At 41.5% G+C, this 22,245-nt stretch overlaps 3 protein-coding genes across 4 annotated transcripts in view; 1 reads left to right on the forward strand and 2 right to left on the reverse strand.

Annotated features, from left to right (window-relative positions):
- Flo2 (flotillin-2) overlaps positions 1–22,245 on the forward strand; it is a 149,495-nt gene that overhangs the window by 111,496 nt on the left and 15,754 nt on the right. The window lies entirely within an intron of this gene.
- On the reverse strand, positions 28–4,517 carry LOC110832740 (glucose dehydrogenase [FAD, quinone]). The gene is made up of 4 exons (XM_022070017.2): positions 3,481–4,517; positions 2,555–2,889; positions 1,711–1,993; positions 28–1,530 (listed from the first exon to the last, which is right to left on the reverse strand). The coding sequence occupies exons 1-4, from the start codon at positions 4,378–4,380 to the stop codon at positions 1,147–1,149; spliced, it is 1,902 nt and encodes a 633-aa protein (XP_021925709.2). The 5' UTR covers positions 4,381–4,517; the 3' UTR covers positions 28–1,146.
- On the reverse strand, positions 4,643–22,237 carry LOC110832742 (glucose dehydrogenase [FAD, quinone]). 2 transcript variants are annotated; one of them, XM_087356318.1, is made up of 7 exons: positions 21,753–22,237; positions 18,752–18,854; positions 11,606–11,834; positions 10,949–11,119; positions 10,211–10,508; positions 8,389–8,713; positions 4,643–7,676 (listed from the first exon to the last, which is right to left on the reverse strand). In XM_087356318.1, exons 3-7 carry the CDS (start codon positions 11,811–11,813, stop codon positions 6,807–6,809), a joined length of 1,872 nt encoding a protein of 623 aa, XP_087212444.1. In that variant the 5' UTR covers positions 11,814–11,834; positions 18,752–18,854; positions 21,753–22,237; the 3' UTR covers positions 4,643–6,806. The 2 variants fall into 2 exon arrangements, with proteins under 2 accessions (XP_087212444.1, XP_021925711.2); XM_022070019.2 differs by lacking the exons at positions 18,752–18,854; positions 21,753–22,237 and adding an exon at positions 12,724–13,703.

Here is a 22,245-nt window from a genome sequence, read left to right on the forward strand (position 1 = left end):
TGAAAATTAAGTCGCAAATTATTAATTGACTTTCGTGATAATATTTCTGAATGTTTCTGCCAGTCTTTATTTGATTACAGCCCTGTTGTTGAACGTTATGTGAATGTAGTACGACAGTCCATCTGATACTTTAATATTTGTGAAACATTCAAGGTCAAAAAGCAGATTTATGTATTTGTTCTGTGATATGTAGTGTTTATGTTTACAGATAAAACATACTGTATTTTTTCTTTATTTTCGTCAGTGACCTTCCTTAGGAATTTAACTAAATATAGCTATCGGTTGGCTTTATACATCACATAGTACCGGTTATTTTTGTGACTTGTTTCACTTTGTTATAAAAGTAAAGAGGGCTGGCTTTTTCTGTCTCGTGTTTTCTTTCCTTGTAAAATGTAAAAGTGATCTATCGCATCTAGCTACATGTTTAACTTTTTACACAAGTGAAGTGGCGTCTCGTCTTGAGGCTATAATCTCCATTCTTCCACGCCTTGGGAAACCTAAGATCAATCTCCACGTGTTCCGTCTTAGAGTAAAGTAAATATTTTCATAGATTACTTATCAGACACAGGTTATAAACGCTCACTTGAACAATCTGGTGTATACACTCTCTGATGCCCCCTATTACAAGCACCTCTTTTGAAGTAAAGCATTCATTTCGCTTCTGTGTGTTTGGACAAAGATTCTTTTCACGTGCATTCCAAAGACCACGTGAACTTACGCGGTTTGGCAGTTACACCAGCTTATAAAAATTATCCGAACTTACGCACAGGAAAATGATTTATTATATAAGTTAGTATTACTATTCCGAAAAAAAACAGCCCGTAGTTTTAGTTATGAGGAAACATTTATTAGGATGTTTTACGATTCTGTTTCAACTGCGAAGGCCATATCGCATCGAAAAACACGGGAAGATGATGGAAATGGTGGGCATGAAAGGATATGGTATAAGGCGGCGGGACATGTTTCAAGGTATTATCCCGTCATTTGACTGGAGACGGTGGAAAACCACGAAATAACTTATTCACGATAGCTTTCTCAGCCAGGTTTTGAACGTAGTACCTTCTGAGTACAAGTCAGGAGCGGCGGGCAGGTCTCTGAATGTTGAGACCATGTGCTATATGGATTTTCATGCTGAAGATCTTCAAGTCATGTGTAACGAAACGAATAGGGCAGCCAGTCCTCTTTGACCATGTCCGAAGCCTTTTCGGCGATCATGATGGTCGGGGCATTAGTATTGCCAGAAACGATGAAGGGCATGATAGACGCATCTATCACTCTGAGGTCCCGTATTCCGTACACTCGTAGTCTGGGGTCCACCACGGCATCTGGGTCTGTTTGAGGTCCCATCTTGCATGTCCCCACCGGGTGGTAGATTGTCATGGTGTAGTGTCGGGCCGCGCATTCCCAGTACTCGTCAGAGAGGAACTCGATTTGCTGACAGCCTGGTACCTTCATCTCGTTAATGCGCGCCGAGAGCCTCTGCATCCTTCGGGTCTTGCTCATTTCGTATCCGAACTTCGCCCCTTCAATCTGCAGCAAAGAAGACCACGTGCTGTTTGTTACTGTAATAATAAAGCGACCACTGCTAGAAGTTAGATGTTTCATTTTGCAGTAATTTTATTGGTTCTATGCCAAGGGCCCTGTTGTTATCCCATTTAGGGGTCACAGCAGATAAAATTTACAACCACTGCATTGCAGCTGCTTACTTACAAGCACTGCTATGTCCTCAGGATGTTGGAAGTAGTTTGGGTATATGAGCGGGTGCTCATACGGGTTGTCGTTCTTGAGACGTATTCTGCCCCGACTTTTAGGTCTTAAGAGCAGTGGCAGAACAGAGTACGAGTCCTTGTACAGAATTTGTTCGTACATGGCGGCGTAGTACTCGTCCGTCAATCCGTTGTCTTTCTTCCCGAATAGCCCTCCATCCGTGTTGTCTGCGTACGAGGCAAGGAACAGCTGAATGTCAGGCCAGTCCTCTGTCTCGTTTGCGTATCTGTCATGTGCAAAATACATTTACTGTGAGCATGCCATGTGTCTGGGGGCTTGCTACGTTTTGGTTTTTGCTCAGGGTGAGAGTGAACAAGTAGTGGCTTTTCCTGTATATGGAATATTCGCTGCTAGGTTTTAGGAAGTATGTCTGAATATAACACTAGTACGACTCTGTTCGTACTGACGTATAGTACCATTGCGATCGAAATCTGAGTGGGCTGCAGGTCGGTTGGTTGGTTTGCCGGTACGTTGACTACGGTGTATCAACTGCGGAAGTTATTTGGCGTTGAATGAGGTGTTGGATGATTATTACCGTGAACTGGGCTGGACAGGAATAAGTAATTGCGTGTTTAAAGAGAAAAAGCCGAAATAGCATAATTTGCTTCGGGTTATTAGTGAAGTGTAGCAGTTTTCCACACTTCTGGATTTGGCTCTCTGGTCTGAAAGTTTGTATGATGTTGCACATGCCTCGGTACTTGATTTTTAGTGGAGGTACGGGACGAACCACCAACACAGGTACAATTCATTATTTCACATATGCACATATACGTACATATTCACTCACTTGCTATTAATGAAAGCCATGACCTCAGCTTCAGGAAGAGCATAGAGAGGACCTCGTCCCTCGTAGGCGAAGTTCTGAAGTGTGTTTATAGTCAGGATTTTCGGAAGGATGAAGCTGGCTCCCCCGGGAGCCATGTGATCGGGTGTCTTGATAAGATAGGCCGTTCCTCCAAGTGCGACATGGTCCTGCAAGTTCTCTCCCACAGCTGGCACGTCCAGGATCGTTTTTATACCCTTCTCTTCAAGATGGTCCCTTGGGCCCACCCCCGATAGCATAAGGATCTGAGGAGACTGAAGAGCCCCTGCCGAAAGGATGATTTCCTTGTTAGCCAACGCCTGCAACAGATCGCCAGAACTTAGAGAAAATAGCATTTACTGCGTTCTTGTCGTCGTCTGAAAATGCAGTTTATTGTGTACATTTTCGTGTTGTATTATTTGATTTTAACTATGTATATATTTTCCATCTACACCGTAATACAGACTGCCCGTTTTGCTTACACATTTCACCATAAACGTATTATCATCATCGTTGCGCCACACTGTATCAGGAAGGTTTTCGTCATCATTAATGCAGTCACAAATATTGGTACATTTTACATGAAGCTCATATCCGACTTCATAAATATTTTCCACAACAGATTGACATAACTAAACTGGTATATTGAACAAAAGTCAGATTCCATTGAGTTTGAAATATTGGTCTCGGCTAAAGGCAGTTTGGTTTAATTTTATAAATAAGTAAATAAATTGATAATTATCCAAAGTTTGAGGTTTTTTAGGTCGGTGAAGATGTCGATTGTGATCTGCTGGGGTGCGACGCCTGTGATCGTCTAAGTGGTTATTAACAATCCATAAAATCGCGATCTACAAATCGATAAACAGATAGCCGTCAGTAAATACACAGGAGCCGTAATTCAAACCACTTACCACTCTGAGCCCGCCGACAGCTTTGTTGAACACGACGCCTTCTGCCCTTTTTGTGTCGTGGTCGATTATTATTTTCAGCACGTGAGAATACATGCTGATGTGAAGATTCTCTCTCTTGGAAGCAGGCCGTAGAAACGCCTTTGCGGTACTACATCGCAACCCATGCCGCAGCGTGCCTTGTGACATCATGAACCCTGTTTGCTTCTCCCCATTCAGGTCGCGTTCCTCGTATCCCATCTCTCTCCCAGCTGCCAGGAATACCCTTGAAATCGGCGTCTTGTATGCAAACTCCTCTACCGTGAGAGGTCCTCCCGTTCCGTGGAAAGGAGAATCAATGTATTCGTCGTCCCTCATATCCTCGGATTTCTTAAAATACGGAAGTACTTCTCTGTAACTCCAGCCTTCGTTCCCAAGTTTTTCCCAGCGGTCATAATCCTTGGCATTTCCGCGGATGTAGAGCATCGCGTTCAGGACACTCGTCCCCCCCAGAACTTTTCCGCGTGGCCAGTTGCATCGACCACCGTTCATACCGAGACACGACGTACCAGATGGCTCCGTCTTAAATTGCCAGTCCAGTGGGGACAGCTGAAGAGCTGGCATGAATAGAGGGACATCGGACAGTATTGTTTCATCACCACCAGCTTCTAGAAGCAGAACGGTCCAGTTGGATATTTCCGACAGGCGACTGGCCACCACAGCTCCCGCGCTTCCTCCACCTATGATAATGAAGTCGTAATGGCTGTGTAGGCTGTGGATGCCGCAGTCCTTCGGTCGCATCTCTTTGTCCATGATGTCTGGGCGTAACAGTTGTATCACTAGTCGAGTGAGGAGAATGAACGAAAAGCCGGCGCCGTACGATAAAGCGATCCGCGCCGTTGAAATTAGTCCCATTACAGACATGATGGATGGATTCTGGATACGGGAGCTTTTCTCCAGCTGAATAATTTTACTTATTAATTGTTTCAGAAGAGTGTGTATTGTGAAAATATTGCATTTTGGTACATCCTTTGAAATTGAGATTTAGAAGAAGGGCCCTGCTGTGCATGCTGAAGTGGTTTAACCCTTTGAAACACGAAGCTCATATAGACCTTCTATAATATCTAAATGTTCAGTTCCTGTCGCAAGGAAAACACAACACTTCTTCATTACAAACTCAGGTTGGTTAATGCTGTATATGCAAATGACTGTTTATTCATGAATCATGCACAGCCCATAAATACACTGTGTGGGAAAAAAAATATAGAGTTTTCGTATGTTTAAGAGGTAAAAATAAAACACTGTACTCCAAAGATAGTTTTAGATCGATAAACCACTTCTAGGAGAACGTTCTGATTAATACTCGAAACTCAATAGATACAGCTTTCTGTACCTGCACATCAGTATCATTTGTCACAGTCTTTATTTCATTGATACTTTCCGTATTGTAACCCACCTGCAACGCAGACACCCGTACAAAATATATATTTTAACTTCAGTATCGCTAATAGCAAAGTTCCTGCGCCAAAAAAGGCCCTTTTGAACTGTTATAAAATTACATTTTTAACGCTTATGCGTTTTGACCAATGTCAGTGTTCATTCTCGTATTATCATAATACCGATTCGCGTAACACTTTTTGGTTAACTCTAAAAAAAAATAATATATTAATTCACTAACTGATAATGTTTCTACGCTCCTTAACATTTGTCGTTTGTTAGACAATTTGTAAAAAGCTGGAAGCACACGTCGATTTAAACTTACCGTCAACATATCCCAATTAAAAGTCCGAATAAAATCCAGTTTTTCATTTTGAATTAAGCAGAACCAGTTTAATTTTCGATACACGTGGTATGTGGTGTCATTTTGTCGTATTCTGATTATGTGCTTCTGCGATTTTCTGCGTTGTCTGGTGATAAGCTCATCCTGTTCCACTTGACAGAAGGGAATACGCCACTTCAGACGAAATTAGCACACTATAAGAGGACGAAGAGGTTGCTGGATGATGAAGGGCTGTACTCTTTGGTGCAAGTTCAGTCTAAATGACTTAATGGTATTTCTGAAAGTTATCGTGTTGTGTTATGTGATAGAATATCGGGATTAGAATGTTACGTACAGGTGACCGTATCTTATAGTGCGAACAGAAACTTTTGTTAGTCAAACAGCTGCCAGCACTTAAGTAGTGAAGTATTTCGGCGTTGCGTTGCACAACACTTCGATTCCGAGCATAGCTCAACTTCTTCGTGTCGTCGAACGTCGAAGCTGAATTTTAGTTTGAAATCCCGGAAATCGATACGACCACACCACACTTTCACATTTTGTTTGAAACCGTCTGATCGAACAGAAAAGAGTCACACAGTTTGTAAGCAGATTTGTACAGCGTGAAGCCTGCAATATTATCGCATCATATTTATTTTGCTTTTTAAAAATGCGCACGAAACATCTGCTGTCCTAACACAATTGACAGACGGGACTGGAAGATGACAAAAATGTAAATCACTTGAACTGATTTTTTCTTCCACCAGTTATATACAGTTGCGAGATACACCATACTGGTTACAAAATACCGCCGACGTCAGGTTTAAAACATTTTGCAAGCTTGCAGAATGTGACAGCTTAAGGAGTCACATGCAAACCAGAAAATAGCATAATGCATTGAACCCTCAACACGTAGCTCTTACCATTCATCTTCATGCTAAGTGGACCAGAGTCTTTATTTAAAAGCTGGCAGTTCAGCTGAGCAAGTAATTTCCCACGTTTTGTGGAACTCGTTTTCACTGGCCTTTATTGGACCATATCTTGCGCCTGATAAATTTCAGCGTCCGACACCCTCAGTACATAAACTGCATTAAGAATCAGTTCTGTAATGGCTTATTTATCTAAACTGGAGGTTTAATTGCCTTGCCACAATGGAAAAGTGCAGTCAGTGAGTTTGAAAAACGTATCTGCCGTTTATGGTTTGTCACCTCATTCTTTGTGCTTGTCACTAACACATTCCAAACAAGTCTTAGGCGTCTAACTGTATGTATCGACTTATTTAGGGTGCCATAATTACCGGTAACCCAGAAGTCAGTGTTCTGCGTTGTGTAATTTCGTAACTACTTTAATAAATGACATGATTTATGTAGCTTAATACTTTTTTGCGTTTTGTGACATGAACAGCCAGTTTCACTCTTGCTACAACCCCTATTGAATCCGTATGATTTGTTTTACTGGATGGTTCTGTTTTTGTTGTTATATATACATCTACGTTTGAGTGCACCGGATACATTAATTTGAAGCATGAATATCCACGGTTGTCCTCTCGGCACAGAAACATGAGAGACGTTATTCACGAGGGTCACGAAGATCTTCAGCTATTCTTCGTCCAATATTCCTTAATTAAATCAGCACCTTTTTCGGCTACCATTATGACAGGTGCATTTGTATTACCACTGACAAGTGTTGGCATTATTGAAGCGTCTACAACTCTTAATCCTTTGATGCCATAAACTTTGAGTTCTGGATCAACTACAGCATCGGGGTCCCAATAGGGTCCCATCTTACAGGTTCCTACAGGATGGTAAATTGTCACTGAATATGTCCTGATCATACATTCCCAGTATGCGTCAGTCCACATGCGGATGTGGTTGCATCCTGGGAATGGAACTTCGTGAAGTTTGCTACCAAATTTCTGAAATGATCGAGTCCTGCTCATGGCTAAAGCAATTTTAACGCCTTCTGTAAGAACTGCCATATCGTATGGGTCAAAGAAATAATTAGGGTAGATGAGCGGGTAATCAAATGGATTTTTGCTCCTCAGTTTGATGATTCCACGACTTTTTGGCCTCAGGAGGACAGGGATAACACTCCATGTATCCATATTATTTATGGGGTTGAAAACTTTATTGTAGAAGGATTCTGTAATGCCGTGGGCTTTGCGAATCTGACGTCCTCCATCGGAGTTGGTGGATCCAGAGATGAAGTGAAACTCGATGTCCGGGAAGTCTTCAGTTGCGTTCACGTATTTGGTGCCGACGAAGGCGAGTCCTTCTACTCCTCCTAGGACAGTGAGAGGACCGTCCCCCAACATGGCGTACTTGAGAACGGAGGGAACGTTCTCATATCTGCTCTGGACGAGAGAGACGGGTTGGTTTACCATGAACGTGAACCCACCGAGCCCGATGTGGTCCTGTAGATTGTGACCTACTTTCAGGTCCTGGATAACTGGAATCCTCAGTTCCTTCAAAGAAAAATGTTACTTACATGAAATCACAGTTTGTTTTTTCAATGTAAATGTTTCCCATGAGCTTCTGTACCAGAATTATCGACTTCTATTAATCCATTGACATCGACTGCGGGACTCACCCTTCCCCATTTCTGTTTGGGGAATATTGTTTGTTTATATAAAAAAATTGAAATACTTCCTCGATAACGGATTTCGAACGTTTCATGTCATTTTGAGCCTTAATTTCGATTTTTTTTAATTTATGCAGGCCTCTGTAATCGAAAATAAAATAGAAACGTTTACCAATAGCTTAACAAGTATTGAGGTTTAATTTTAATTTACGAACAGTGTGAACGAGGACTCTTTCCGGGAAGCAAAACGGAGTTTTTTTGGTAGCGTAGTCATACATTTAATGTGAAGCTGAAATTATTACTCTAAGTAGTAAACCATGAAGGCGTTTAGCTAAATCCCAAACCTTAGGCTTTTCATGAAATTTACTCCTCAGCAGTAGATAGAAAATGAGTTGCTAGCTTCACACTCTTGGGCCGCGCTGCCCTGTGATCATTGAATCGGAGTGGTTGCGTCCCAGAGGTCATCTAGACGTGGTGGCTAGGGAAACCCTGCCTGCCCTTCCGGACATCGAGCGCTCTACTTCCATCCCCTACTGACCTAGCCGTCTCTGTGCTCACTCCTTTATCAACTTGGTGTGTTTGATGGTGTCGAGTACCTGCAGGTGTTCGCGGGGACCAATGCCCGATAACATGAGGAGCTGCGGAGAATTGACGGAGCCTCCGCTGACGATGACTTCTTTTCTTACTCGGATCACGTGGTTCTTGCCCTCGCGGCTAAATTCGACGCCGATTGCCCTCTTGGTAACCGGGTCAATGAGCACCCTTGTCACGTGAGAATCCATAGCGACGTGCAGGTTTTTTCTGAGGCGCGCTGGTCTCAGGAATGCCTTGCCCGTGCTGCAGCGTGACCCTCGTCTTGTGGTTCCCTGCGCGATCATGAAGCCAGTTTGGAACTCGCCATTGATGTCTCGGTTGTCGTACCTGCAACGTATCCAAACTTTCCACACAATTGCGTTCGTCCTGCGAACTGTCCTCGCATCACGCCCAGAAGGCGTGTGAAGGAGTGGAAGGAAAGTTCCGCACATTCTTAATCTTGACACTAGATGGAGGCGACTGATTGATTTCACACCTCGGTGTTTTACCCATTGGATGGGGTCCGGGTAGGGCCAGAGGCGGTTTGGACGCATTGGAGAAGAGAAAATAGCATCTGTGTAAGACTTGAGGTTCTCACAGCGGTGAGTATGAAGATATCCGTCTTCTGGGTTATTGCGCTGTGTAGTCTGGTCGATGTTAACCAACGTTTCAGAGGTCATACTGCCTCCGTCATCAGGGCTATTGGCATATTCATCGCCCTGATGACGGAGGCAGTATGACCTCTGAAACGTTGGTTAACATCGACCAGACTACACAGCGCAATAACCCAGAAGACGGATATCTTCAAAATAGCATCTGTTTACTTGCCCAGTTGCGCTATTTCAAGGTAAATTTAGAACTTCTGCTATCATCATGTCCACGTGTTTCTGTCTCTCCCTCCCTTGAACCATTCAACACATCTTCGTAACATTTGCCACACACATCGTACGGGTAACCAAAGCATAGGTGGAAATATATTTGGGTTATGTAAGGAATTGGTTATGATGTTGACTCACTACGTGCATTCTTGTTCTGTCACGTCGTCCCGTATCTCCGAGTAAAAAAGAAATTATTTTTCTGGGAAATGGCTTACTTCAGCCGATATGACGTGTAATGCAAGAAGATGCGAACGGTAGGAGGTGAAAAAAAAACAAAAAAAAAACATAAAGCGTGTCATAACCCGATTATTGTTTTAGAAGAAATTCACCTTAGTTTATTCGTATGTTGCTGAAGTAACCTTTACAGTAGCTCGCGCGCATGTGTGTCTGTTTTTGCAGGCTTCTGCAAACACAGTTTTATCGCTAGACACATAACTTCTGAGATAACTTTGTAAATTATTTTAACTTCAAAGCGAAACAACTCTTTGCGTTTACTTTCTTTACATTTCGTTTTTAAAGTGTTATGTAGCTGTTGGCTATGAACAGTCATCAATTACGGGCTGTTACATTATCCAGGAGATCAAAAGAGATCACAATTACACAAGTTTCACTGATTTACAAAACGTAATCCGTGTTTCAGTTCTTCACTGTAACTGACACTGGATACACAGTTTTATGCATTGTTTGCATAAAGTGCATAAAACGAACACGTAATTGGGCAGTCAAATTTCTGTGTCTGTATATTCTTCCACGTGTACCATCGCCAAGAACCCGAGATATGTGGATTTTCCTTGTTGATATATTGTCGAATGAGGTGGAAAAGTGATCATGAGATCGCTGTTTCTTGTAAGGTAATATGGCAAAGAATCTAACCGGGAACCTCCCGGATAACAGACTGTGGCGTTATCGCTACACGAACAGCTTGTTTACATTTGGTATGAGCGGAGGATCCGCAAAACATACGTACCCCATTTCGACTCCCGCCTGAACGAAAGCGGCTGCCAGTGGAGTGTGCCATGGCGCCTCCTGTATCGTGAGGTAGCCGCCGGTGGAGTGATAGTGTGTCCTGGCAAGGTACGGATTCCGATTGTCCTCCGACTTCTTGAAGTAATACAGGGCTTCCTCTGAGCCCCAGCCTGGATTGCCAAGTGACTCCCAGATGTCGTAATCCTTCTTGTTACCTCGTACGTACAACATGTAGTTTAGGACACTGGATCCTCCAATCACCTTCCCTCGGGGCCAGTTGCATCTGTGATTCTTCATGCCTGTGGTAAAAAAACAAACACAAAACGTAGACGAGGGGATAAAAATAATGATGCTAAAAACAGCCGCTTTGATCACCCCATTCTAAGAGAAAACACACACACACACACAGTTCCCCCCCCCCCCCCCCCCGGCAGTCATTTGACTTCAATGCCCTCACCGCCGAGTATAGTGAAATCACGGGAACGTTAAGAAAATTGTTAATGGGAAAACGGCATTAGTATTTTGTCATTGATATCTTGTGTAATGTTTCTACATACATGTGTAATATCGAGCGTGTAATGTCTATTGCTACTTTACGGACTGCTTCAGTGCTGTTGCCGACATCACAAATTCTAAGATAATACCTGATTCAAGACAATAGATTTTGAAGCAGTGTGCGAAAGTTGTTTGCAGACTATTTCATAGAAGTATGATCTGAGGAGGAGGAGAAGTTACTGACCAAGGCAGGCAGTTCCTTGGGGTTCCGTCTTGTACTTCCAGTCCAGTTTGCTGAGCTGTAAGTAGGCTGCCAGAACCGGAACATCCGAAATCTCTGTCTCGTCTCCTCCAGCCTCCAGTAATAAAACTGTCCAGTCCTCCATCTCTGTCAACCTGTTGGCCAGTACTGCACCTAGAGATGTCAGACTTTTGTTTCAAGAGTATACAAGCTTTGTATGATATTAATTAATGAAATATTTAGATGTGACTGAATTATTAAAACAATACTGAGCATTTCCTGATTATTATCGCATATTTTCGATAAAGTGATACTCTTAGGACATTTTAATATTGATTTAAATGAATTTGAACGTCACAGGTATGTACTGACGTTAGTTATTGTCAATGCTGTGATTTTTAGATGCGTTCCGTAAACACTGAAGATGTGTAGAAATTTGAGGTTCTCACGGCGGTGGAAAGGTTGGTCTTTTGGGTAGTAGGTAGATTCCAGCCATTCGGATGAACATCGTCTACATCTTCAGTTCTGAATATGGAGGCGGTATGTTCCGCCAGAACGCTGGTACGTGCCTAAAAGTGCACGCGGAGTTGCTATCCAGAAGACCAACGTTAACAAAATGAGAAGTTGAGAAAGCGGGTTGGTAACTGATGGGATACGTACCTGCAGAACCGGCCCCCACAATAATAAAGTCGTACTCGGGATGTAGGAGTTCTGTGGCGACGTCTATGGGTCGAGACTCTGGGTCCAGAAGTTCGTAGTGGAAGTACGCGATGGCAGCCACCAGCATGGGGAAGAACCACGCCACGTTGGAGGCAGCATTAACCGCGTACCCGACCAGGGCCAGTGGCAGGGCCGTTGCAGAACTCATCGCTAGCGGAGAACCACACTTCTTCTCGGGACCCGCCGAACAAAGGAATAAGAATTAATCTACGCAGAATGTGAAAATGGGCAAGGCGTCCAGACAGGATTGGATTTTGGCCAATATAGATCGTTTTTGTTTGTCTATTACTACAAATTTAGAAGTAAATTTTCGTGTAAGTATATTTTTGAAGCATTGACTAGTGTTATTTATATATAAATAGCGGCTTTATAATTCCTGGAAATTGGTTACAGCTCAACATTTTAGAATATCTTCTCTCTCTAGTGTGAGCGAAGAACACATTGTGGGCTCGTCCATGTCTGCTTATCTGTCGCGTTTTTCTTCCGGGTATAGCTAACCTGCGTTACTAGAGGTCATGGTTTTCATTGTTGTCAAAGAATGACCTCGGATCAAATTAGTGCAAGAATAGCCTGAGACGCATCAGTGTAATAACGACCTAAGTGTTGTATAGTGAAAATCGCGTTTGGAAGAATACACACACCTTTCCAATTTTTTTTGTGTTGTAATTTTTCTCTCCGGTTCAGTGTTGAGAAGTTAAATTTTATTTTTAATCGACGCTGTCTTTTCCCGAGCTGCTGAAAGTCGTTGAATAATCTACATATAAAACATATATATGAACAAATTTTTAAATATGCTGCGGATAACATTCCAAATTGACAGATTCGTTAAAGAATCTTTTTGAGTAACACAATGCATGGAATTGATTGCAACAATTAGTAGTAGCCTTGCTAATAAATTGCCATGACGTTCCATTAAATTATCATCATCTGTAACTATACGGCCCGCAAGTATGTAAGATCGGGTAAATGTGGCCCCAGGAGCTGAAAGATTGAGAACTCTTCAGTAAACCATTAGTCCGTTGATGACAGCGGAAATTCAAGTACAATACTGAGATTACCTCCGTGATAGCTAGTAGTCCGCTCCTTGGTAGCACGTGAAGATTAATCGATATACGTTCACGAACACACCCACCATGTCCTGTTGTGTTGGATGGATGCCCTGTGCACACTGAACACTGACAACTCGGCAAAACCCGGCATAGCGGCTCATTGGCATTGCTGTCATATAGACAAGGGGCATCTTTCAAACCAACTTTCTAACGCGACTCTCCCCTTCAGCCAACTCTTGGATCTTCCCCACTCTAATGCATGAGGACCACCAAATTGCATATTCATCAGTATAATCGGTTGCTTGTAGAACGATTGATTGATTGTAGCTTGACTTACATTTGTTGCTAAGTTGAATATTTACCAGCCTTAGAGTCTACGCCCTAGTAAAATACAGCATCGACTCTTGCAGAAACGTGAAAACAAACGCACAGTTTTCGGAAATAAAATCCATTTGATATGCGGAAGGATATACTTTGCTGGAACACGAACAGATTAAGATGAGTGCCTTCGAAACGTTGTTAAACATCTGCAAGAATGCACGGCGTCACAGCCGAGAAGACCACAATCAACATTATACGGTCCCTGCTTTTATAAACACGAGAACTCATCGCCGTGTTCACAAAAGCCCGTTGCTGGATTATGTCGTAAGCTGGTTCATATATTGACGACCGATTTCCAAAAATAATTCTCGTCAGTAGGTCTATCCGCCCGTCTTATCGCCCAAGGTTTTGACGAGTATCTACTTAATTTTGTTAAGAGTGAACGTTGCTTCTTTTCCGTCCCGCAGGTCTTATCGTGCACAAAGAACACAGTAATGTAACGTGACGAAAGCTTTGGTAAACATGTTCATCGCTGGTCTAATAAAACGTCAGATTCAGTGACGGACAAGTCATCGCCACGGGCGTTGCGCATTACTCGTTTAGTAAATACGTGAGACATTTCTGTGTTCCCCTTCGGAAATAAAGAGTAATGACAATTCTGTTTGGACGTTAGGTAAATAATTCTGATTATCATTGGAAATTGTAACTATTCATTGCGAAATGCATGTTCCTTATTCATGCATTGGACAGTAGCCGAAGAAAATGCCCCCTGTATGGTACGAGGCCGTTTGGGACCACCACATATCTCGATGCGACAAAATATCTATCTTATAATTTTGACTTTCCCAAATTAGAAGGGTTTAGTAAGGAGTTGCTTACAGCGTTGAAATGTAAGTCAAGGACACATTTCTCAATTGGCATCTGGAAGATATATGTATATATCTACATACAAATCACAGTTAGGCAATACATCCATTCACACACGGTGTATCTTTTGTTACTGAGATGCGGTGTACACGTATATTTTAAAATGCGTGCTGTGTCTCATTACGGGAATGTAGGCGCTTCGTGATAGGACGGAGCTAATCTAACCATGCAGCGTGACATGGGTTTGGAACATTAGTAGACCTGCCTACTATTCTGTTATGTTATTACTGTGTCATAGATGGTGTTTTTAAAGTAAACACCCGTTCGTTTGGGGTTTCAATGTCGGATGTACCGTTATTTAACTTTCACGGGCCCTAAGACTTTGCAGTCACTTGTACAAACTGTACCCAGTAAGTGTGTTTTTGGAGTGCGACGAACTAACTGCACTAACTAGGAAGAAGTGACAGAATCTGCACCTAATTCTTTGCTCGTCAGTAAGAAAGTCTTGGGTCAAACGTTATAGTTATTGCCTTAAGCCTTCGAAACAGCACAGAAATATTCAGTGGATGTAGAAAGGAACTAGAGAAAAACATATTTGGATAAAATAAGTTTTTATATGTTTGTTGTTTTGCGTTTGGTACCCTGTTTTGTTTTAGTGTGGTTCTCAATGCCAAACGACACAAACACAAACTTTGTCTGCAAACAAGGAATTGAACAATGTTTCAGCATGTGCTTGTAACCATTCCCGTGGTCATGTATTCACGTTTTCTTCTGCCTACTTGTTTTTCGAAGTTTTTGAAACTTGAGAACGCATGGGCAGTTGGATTCATCACCCCTTGCAGGCTACGTTTACGGCGACGCTGTATGTTTGATTGAGCTGAGGAAAGTATTTGGACTAAAACTAAGTACCGCGAATGTGTGAGACGAGAAACGCATACAGAGCCTCTTGTCGGACGGAAGGGACCACTTGGGAAACTTATGATTGAATAGGAGGATGATATTAAAATGGATCTTAAAGAAGTAGAATGTGGGATGCGAATAGAATTCAGCTGTCAGTGGTGGTCCCTTGTGGAGACGGGTGTGGACCTTTGAGTTCCATAAAAGACGAGTTATCTCTTGGGTTGAGCGACTCTGCTTCGTGGAGGTAGATAACTAAAACCGCGTTTGTTGTCTTATGGTGTATGTCAGTCACGAAGTGATTGAAAGTACAGCATAAGCTCTTGATGGCCACAGCAGCCAAGGAATTAACGGCATTTGAAGTCGTTAAGACTGCGTAACAATGTGAGGTGAAGGGAGACCAGATGACACATTTTATGTCCAGCTTTATACTGACACAACACGTGATTCCTAATCTCTCTCAGCTCTAGCCTTGCGATTATCTGTACGTATGAATGTTGGAACTGAACATATTTTCACAAATTAAAATCGTTATGGGAGCTAGTTAATACCTTCCAGTAAATAGAGCCGGGCCGCGACGTGCGTGTAATTGTTTCTGTCCATTAGTGTCGTGACACTAATGCGGCCTCGTCACATCGTCTGATTGATGACGGCGGGGCCCTGTGTTGCTCCCAGTCTTATCGAGAATAATCTCCCGAGTCTGAAGATTTATGATCGTTTTTTTTTCTGAGGTACTTGCCACTGTCTGTAACGTGTGCGAGCCTGTTATCTCGGCTCTGATGCGTACCTGACCGTCTGCACGCAACTCTATCGTTACGTATTCACTGTGACCTACAAATACGGTTTTGCGACGTTCTATCATCACTTGGTTGCAGTGTTTTGCTGCGAGTCGAACTTGTTTGTTACTGAATTCCGTATCTAGCAAGAGAATTCTCGTCTTGTTTTAATTTATTTAACTTCGATTTTGTGCCGTAAAAGTTAATGTAGCGTAAAATGAAACAGAATTGCGATTTATGGTTTGGAACGAAGCGGTAGTGGCTCACTATAAGTTCCTCCCCCCTCCCCCGAGAATTGTACCTATGGAATTGAGGAAAATCACAAGAAGCTTCAGTCAGGATGGCCGAGATCGAATCTGTGACCTTCAGAATACGAAGCAGAACGGTAGAGCTCTGAACCGCAATGTTCGGTCGACACACTTCCGGATTCTTTTCTTTCTCATTTTATTTTGTTTTTGTAGCAGTGCCATTGTTTTGTCCCCATATTTCGGACTACAACAGACTGACAATCCTACACGCAGGCGACAGCAGTTGATATTAATGCACTCTATTATTGCGTTAATCTGGAGAATTCATTTGAAGAACACGCGAGTGGGACTGTGTTACCGTATGCGTCATCGAATTTACTAATGAATCTTATCTATTAGCGTTTAGGTTCCTGATCTGTATTGTTTTTACCTTGGCGTTCTCGAAGATTATTATATGGACCACTCGGTTTTGTCTGGTCATCGATTCGACCTGCCAAGAACTGCGGAAGAATAATGGCAGTGCCCACCTTTCGAGAATGTTTCTTCATAAGTTCACGTGTTTGTCTGACTCATAGAAATTTATTGGGCAAAACCGACACAGAGTTGGTCTCCGAAACGTAAATTTTGAATGACAGAGAATTGTAACACGTTGTTAAATGTCGTTAGTTGACACAACACAGTTCAAATGTTTTCATAATTCTCAAGGTATTATTCAGAATCCCATCTTTTTAGTAACATTCAGTTTCTTCTGATGCGTGATATGTAATTTCTGAAATGAAATAATATACTTCGATGTTAAAGATCCCTCAAGAACCGTGACATTAAAATGGGAAACTGCAGTTGTTACGGGGATAAAATTCCGGTTACCTTAATCATATCCATGTAATTGAGCTAATATAAGGGCTAAGAGAAACGAACATATTTACATTTGTTAAAAGTCTAGAGGTCAACAACACGTGTAGTCTTCTGTCAGGAGTTGCTTGCCTTGAAGTTCTAATAAAACGCATCGCGTAGCATAAAATCATAGATGGATGTAGGAAGTACATACGAATGGTCTTCGCCCTTGAACGTGATCTTTAAAGTTCAACAACTTCATTGTCACAGTTGGGATAATGAAGTCAGACCTGTATCAGTGTCCTTAATTTGATCATGTTTCAGAGTATATTGTTTAAGGATGATAACCTTTGACCAGGTTGTATGACATGCATTTCAGTACAGTATGAAGTAGGATATATTTTCCGACGAAAATATGTTGGAAATTTTAAAACGTAAAGTAGGCTAGAGTTCTCATTTACTGAGACAGAAACTTTTGAATAAAACTGGCAAGATTATTTACCAGTTTCTTTGTTAGAAAATTTAATTTGAATTCGTTATTTACGTGAATGGAAATCACACGTTTAAGCATTCTTACTTAATGTTTATCCTTGGGTGAACAAGAATAGAACAGATTTTTGAAATTGCTATAGGATTACAAAATAAAATTGATGATTCTGTTTCTCAGAGTCTCACAGACGATTTCCTTCCTGATTCAAGGTTTCTGTCCTGGAGCAATGCCATTGAAAACAACCTGCCACAAAGTGACAAGGATTTACAAATTTGTTTGTTGAACCTATTTTAAGAGAATTCTTGTCCGCGTACTTTTCAGTAATGCGGAGGTTTGAAATACGTCTCGTTTTGAAAATTAAATATGTGCGTATTAGTCATTTTATCCTTTCGCATTTTGATTTCCCTTTTTATGTTTTGCTTTCTTGTATTCTACCCTTTCGTTCTCATTGAATCTGTTACGTATTCAGTAGGGATAACTGGGCAAGAAGGTGGTCCACTGCAAATCCTTTATCGACACTGAACACAGCGGGCTTCGAAATTGCGACTTCAATGTTTTAGCGGATTGACATCGATTAATATCTCCATCGGTTCATAGGGCGTCGAACTATACGAACTGACTATTAAGCGTTATAAGTGTGTCGTTTACACGACGAAATTTTGTATCATGGTTTAACCGAAGGTCAAGATTTTGAAATTAATGTTTAAGAAATCAGTAGACAATAGCATATCTGCAATACTTCTGCAGCCGAGCTCATAACTTTCTATTCAGCGCCTGCCCTTTTATTTTCATTCATTGGCCTACTAAGATGTGATGACAGTAGACGAACTTTGTAGTGCTGGAGAAATGTAATTTCAAATTAATTTTGTTTCTCTGACGTCTGGATAATTGGTTAGGTTCGTGAATGGAAAGAGTTCATCGAAATCAGTCGGCTCGTAGACAAGAGTGTAAAGGTAATTTACTCCAGCGGAGTACGCAGATCTTCAAAATGCATTCTTTCTGATTATCTGTGCTTCATTGTCTTCGTCTTCATTTGTTTCAAATGCGAATGTATTCTTCCAAAGCTAACTGCATGCAGTTAAAATATATTTTTTATTTAATGCCTTACATCAGCGCATCTAAAATATAATTGAAATATGTTCTATTATTTTGTATAGGAGGCTGATCGTCTCTACTGTATTCCTAACGATGACGCGGTGTGATAAAAATTTGAGCTGTAACTTCTCTAATACGAGGTTTAAACTAACCGACGTGCGCAAAAATTAAATTCGTCCGACAGCTTTTAATGTAGATCCCAAATTTCTCCAAAATCCTTTCAGTGGTAAAAGATGCGGGCGGATAGCCAGAGAGACACCACATCTCTGTTATGTAGTGGGCTTCACATATAGGCCTATTAGTGGAAGAGACAATATAAAATCATAAAAAAATATAAACAGTAGAACGTCTGAAAATGAAGTAATGAACATAAGTAAGACATGCATACACATCTTTTTGAAACATTAAAATTCATATTTATCTGCCTGTAACTGTCGTAGCGTTATAAAACCTGGGTAGTTTGTATTTCCGCATATGAGAGAGTAAAACATTGCTTATTTATTACTTACTCCTCGATGTTTCAGTATCTGCAGAACAGCTGCTCGGCCAAATTTTCAATGTATTTATGTTTTGTGTACGCCATTGTTCGGAGAACCACCGAACAGGGTGGACCTGTAAAACGTTCATTTTGATAAGGACCACAGAACAAGCATCACAAATAACATTTTATTAGTCTCGTTTCATGGCCTTTTAATTGGAAGGGATGAATAACACGGACAGCAGCCACTTTAACGGAAAGGTCCGAGGACTTCTTGTACCTGTTGGTTAATATCTAAAATGTTAATTTATCCCTTAGTAGCCAAAAAAATTAACCCCTTTATGAAGTTCGTTGTAACGGATGTATCTATGTCTATATTAAGAACGCCCACATCGAGAGAATTTTGTTGAAATTGATGATTGAACAAAAAAACAAAATTATAAAGTTATAATTGTACGTTTAGCGATAACGGCCAATTTGCGAAACATTTAGTCCGGCCTGCGGTAATATTTAGAAATTGTTTTTCATGTTTAACGTAAATATTATAGTGTTTGTTTCAAGCGCGAAAACAACTAGTGAATTACAAAACAGTGTCGAAGCGTGTTGTTTAAGTAGTATGTTAACATCTGTGTAATTTCTGTATAGTCTGAGAATAAATGCCAAGTTACAAGTGCGCACAATGTCAAAAGATAAAAGAATAATGTGACGTCATATAACAGGCAGTCGAAACTCGTGTATGTGCTTACGTTTACCCAATTGATGATTTACAAGTTATTTAACGACACTCTTTCAACCATGTAAGTTATATATCACATAGTTTTATTTCTGTATATTGCCCCTTACTACATAACGTCAAATGACAGGATGATTAATGAATAACAAATTTCAAAACATGGAATGAAGTGCCCGTGCCCTAATTTAAGGTTCTGTCACGGCATTTCCCTTTAGTGGCTGAGGAAAACCTTGAAACCATCGGCCAGCGTCGTGTGTCTGCGCACCGAGATTTGAACCCGGGATCTTCAGAGTACGAAACAAGAATACTAAGTACTTGATCGTGACGTTCGACGTGTAGCGTCGAATATGTCTATTGGCAAATAGGTAAGAATTCTGAAGCAGATGGCCATGCCATGTTTTGGAATTTGCTGCAGAGACTGAGGAAAACAACGAAATGCCTCAGTTGGGATATCCGATAAGTCACCTGAGATTGAACGGAGTAACTCCTGAATGTCATTACGCTAACATTCTCAGAGATTTTTACTTTGAGCACTGGGGATTTTAACGAAATAACTGGAATGTGTATCCAGCAAACTAGACTGACTGCCCCAGCAGTGTGTATTGTGCAACATGCCATCCGTGTCGTAGAGTGTGCGTTGCCTGGCCTCAATTCGTGTTCCACAGGTTCTCAGAGCTAAGACCGGAAGTTACCGAATAAAGCTTCTTTCCTGCGAGTTCCGTTCATACCAAAGCCATTTACACTCTGCATTCTGATGCAAATGAAAATCATTTGTATTGAACCGGACAGATCTCACACGAAGTCCATAAAGACCAACAACACCGGATAAGTGTCTATTATGACGTCTTATAGGTTCTGAAAATCTGCCCGTTTCTCCAACCATCAGTTTTAATTGCGAAGTAATCATTTTTATATTAAGGACGCAGAATTGAGACGTTTTCTTCTTAAGTACCACGTATTAGAACTGCTAACCTGTTCTTAATCGTAATTAATGTAACAGCGAGTTAGGAAAAACATCATTATCAAAGTGATTGAAATAGAACAACCGGTGATTTAGTCAGAAGGTTTGAGGAATGCGGTTTTCATCACGTAGAAGGGCACACACGCTGTAGTAATTAATATTCTCTTCATCAGCATTATTAGGTACATGGTACGACAGCTTCGTGCGTGGAATCTGCTCAGTTATGCACCAGTTTCTCAACAGTTTGCTTTGTCTATTTAAACTACTGGAATGAAAGACTTGAGGTTCTCACAGCGGTGAGTACGAAGATATCCGTCTTCTGGGTTGTTGCGCTGTGTAGTCTGGTCGATGTTAACCAACGTTTCAGAGGCCATACTGCCTCCGTCATCAGGGCCCTGATGACGGAGGCAGTATGACCTCTGAAACGTTGGTAAACATCTACCAGACTACACAGCGCAACAACACAGAAGACAGAAATCTTCATACTCATCGCCCTGATGACGGAGGCAGTATGGCCTCTGAAACGTTGGTAAACATCGACCAGACTACACAACGCAACAACACAGAATACAGAAATCTTCATACTCATCGCCCTGATTATGGAGGCAGTATGACCTCTGAAACGTTGGTAAACATCTACCAGACTACACAGCGCAACAACACAGAATGCAGAAATCTTCATACTCATCGCCCTGATTATGGAGGCAGTATGACCTCTGAAACGTTGGTAAACATCTACCAGACTACACAGCGCAACAACACAGAATACAGAAATCTTCATACTCATCGCCCTGATTATGGAGGCAGTATGACCTCCGAAACGTTGGTAAACATCTACCAGACTACACAGCGCAACAACCCAGAAGACAGAAATCTTCATACTGGAATGAACTTCAAAACTGTACACCAAATGTCGTCGAAATGGGTTGTACGAGATTCTGCTCATAGATAGCAGTAGTGGCAAAGCAGCATACGATGTTTCGAATCAAAGTAGCAATAAATAACCGTTTTCGAGTAGCCACACATGTAACCGGAATATCATATTTTGCGACATTTGGTTGCTAATTGCACAAGGAGAATACATTTAACTCTATAAGGTTTTGCGACATACTTTTTAATGACCAGAATATGTATTAGACCTTCATATGAAATGGCGGCCTGTTTAATCTGATCTGGACTAACATTAATTTAATCAAAATCCATGCATCCAAATCGGACTTGATGATCTGAAGGGGCGGACAGACACGCAAGTGGATATAGAAAAGGCCGTGTGCGCTAATTTGGGCCTTTGTATCGAAACAGTTGTTAAGTACCGCAATTCATGCAAGCGTGCATTACCTTTATGTTACTCTTTTTCTTACACTTCACGGAACCAATTTCATTCTTCTGTGTTTGTAAACCTGTCTTGCGTATTTATGTTATTTTAAGGCTCTCTTCAGACTTAACGACACTTCAATTGTCTTAATGCTAACAAACGGTCTCCACTGCACTTTTTATTGTATTTAATCACGCACTTCTTTTGACCAGGTTTTCGGCAGGTTAGTAGACGTCGTTGATAAACGCATTCATAAAATCACTTTGAACTAGAAAAATGTGTGGCTCTTAATCTTGTCACTAGGTTTTCGAAATGGCTGAGTAGTATTGCTTTTGCCACGGTATTATATACGTGGTTGTGAACTGTTTTTTGATGAATGGCCGTGGAACAGTGTTGAACCTCACGTGTGCAAGTTCACTCTCTTGGGTTTACCTGAGAGACAGCACGTTGTCTGAGTAACGGAATGAGCTAACGGTACCACAGATCAGATACAGCTGGCCTATGTTTAGTTAGCCG

Source organism: Zootermopsis nevadensis, unplaced genomic scaffold (genome assembly GCF_977971745.1).
Source record: "Zootermopsis nevadensis isolate Lab colony 2312 unplaced genomic scaffold, Znev_1.0 Znev_ptg000027l, whole genome shotgun sequence".
Taxonomy (NCBI): Eukaryota; Metazoa; Arthropoda; class Insecta; order Blattodea; family Termopsidae; genus Zootermopsis; species Zootermopsis nevadensis.

What these genes read in the sequence shown, in the direction of transcription:
- LOC110832740 (XM_022070017.2), bottom strand. Translation starts at nt 4,380, where the DNA reads ATGTCTGTAATGGGACTAATTTCAACGGCGCGGATCGCTTTATCGTAC. An exon ending in ATGGCTTTCATTAATAGCAA is followed by an intron (nt 1,994 to 2,554) that starts GTGAGTGAATAT and finishes TGCACATGACAG; the next exon opens with ATACGCAAACGAGACAGAGG. An exon ending in CTGAGGACATAGCAGTGCTT is followed by an intron (nt 1,531 to 1,710) that starts GTAAGTAAGCAG and finishes TCTTTGCTGCAG; the next exon opens with ATTGAAGGGGCGAAGTTCGG.
- LOC110832742 (XM_087356318.1), bottom strand. Translation starts at nt 11,813, where the DNA reads ATGAGTTCTGCAACGGCCCTGCCACTGGCCCTGGTCGGGTACGCGGTT. An exon ending in TGTGGGGGCCGGTTCTGCAG is followed by an intron (nt 11,120 to 11,605) that starts GTACGTATCCCA and finishes TGACATCTCTAG; the next exon opens with GTGCAGTACTGGCCAACAGG. An exon ending in CAGGCGGGAGTCGAAATGGG is followed by an intron (nt 8,714 to 10,210) that starts GTACGTATGTTT and finishes GATACGTTGCAG; the next exon opens with GTACGACAACCGAGACATCA.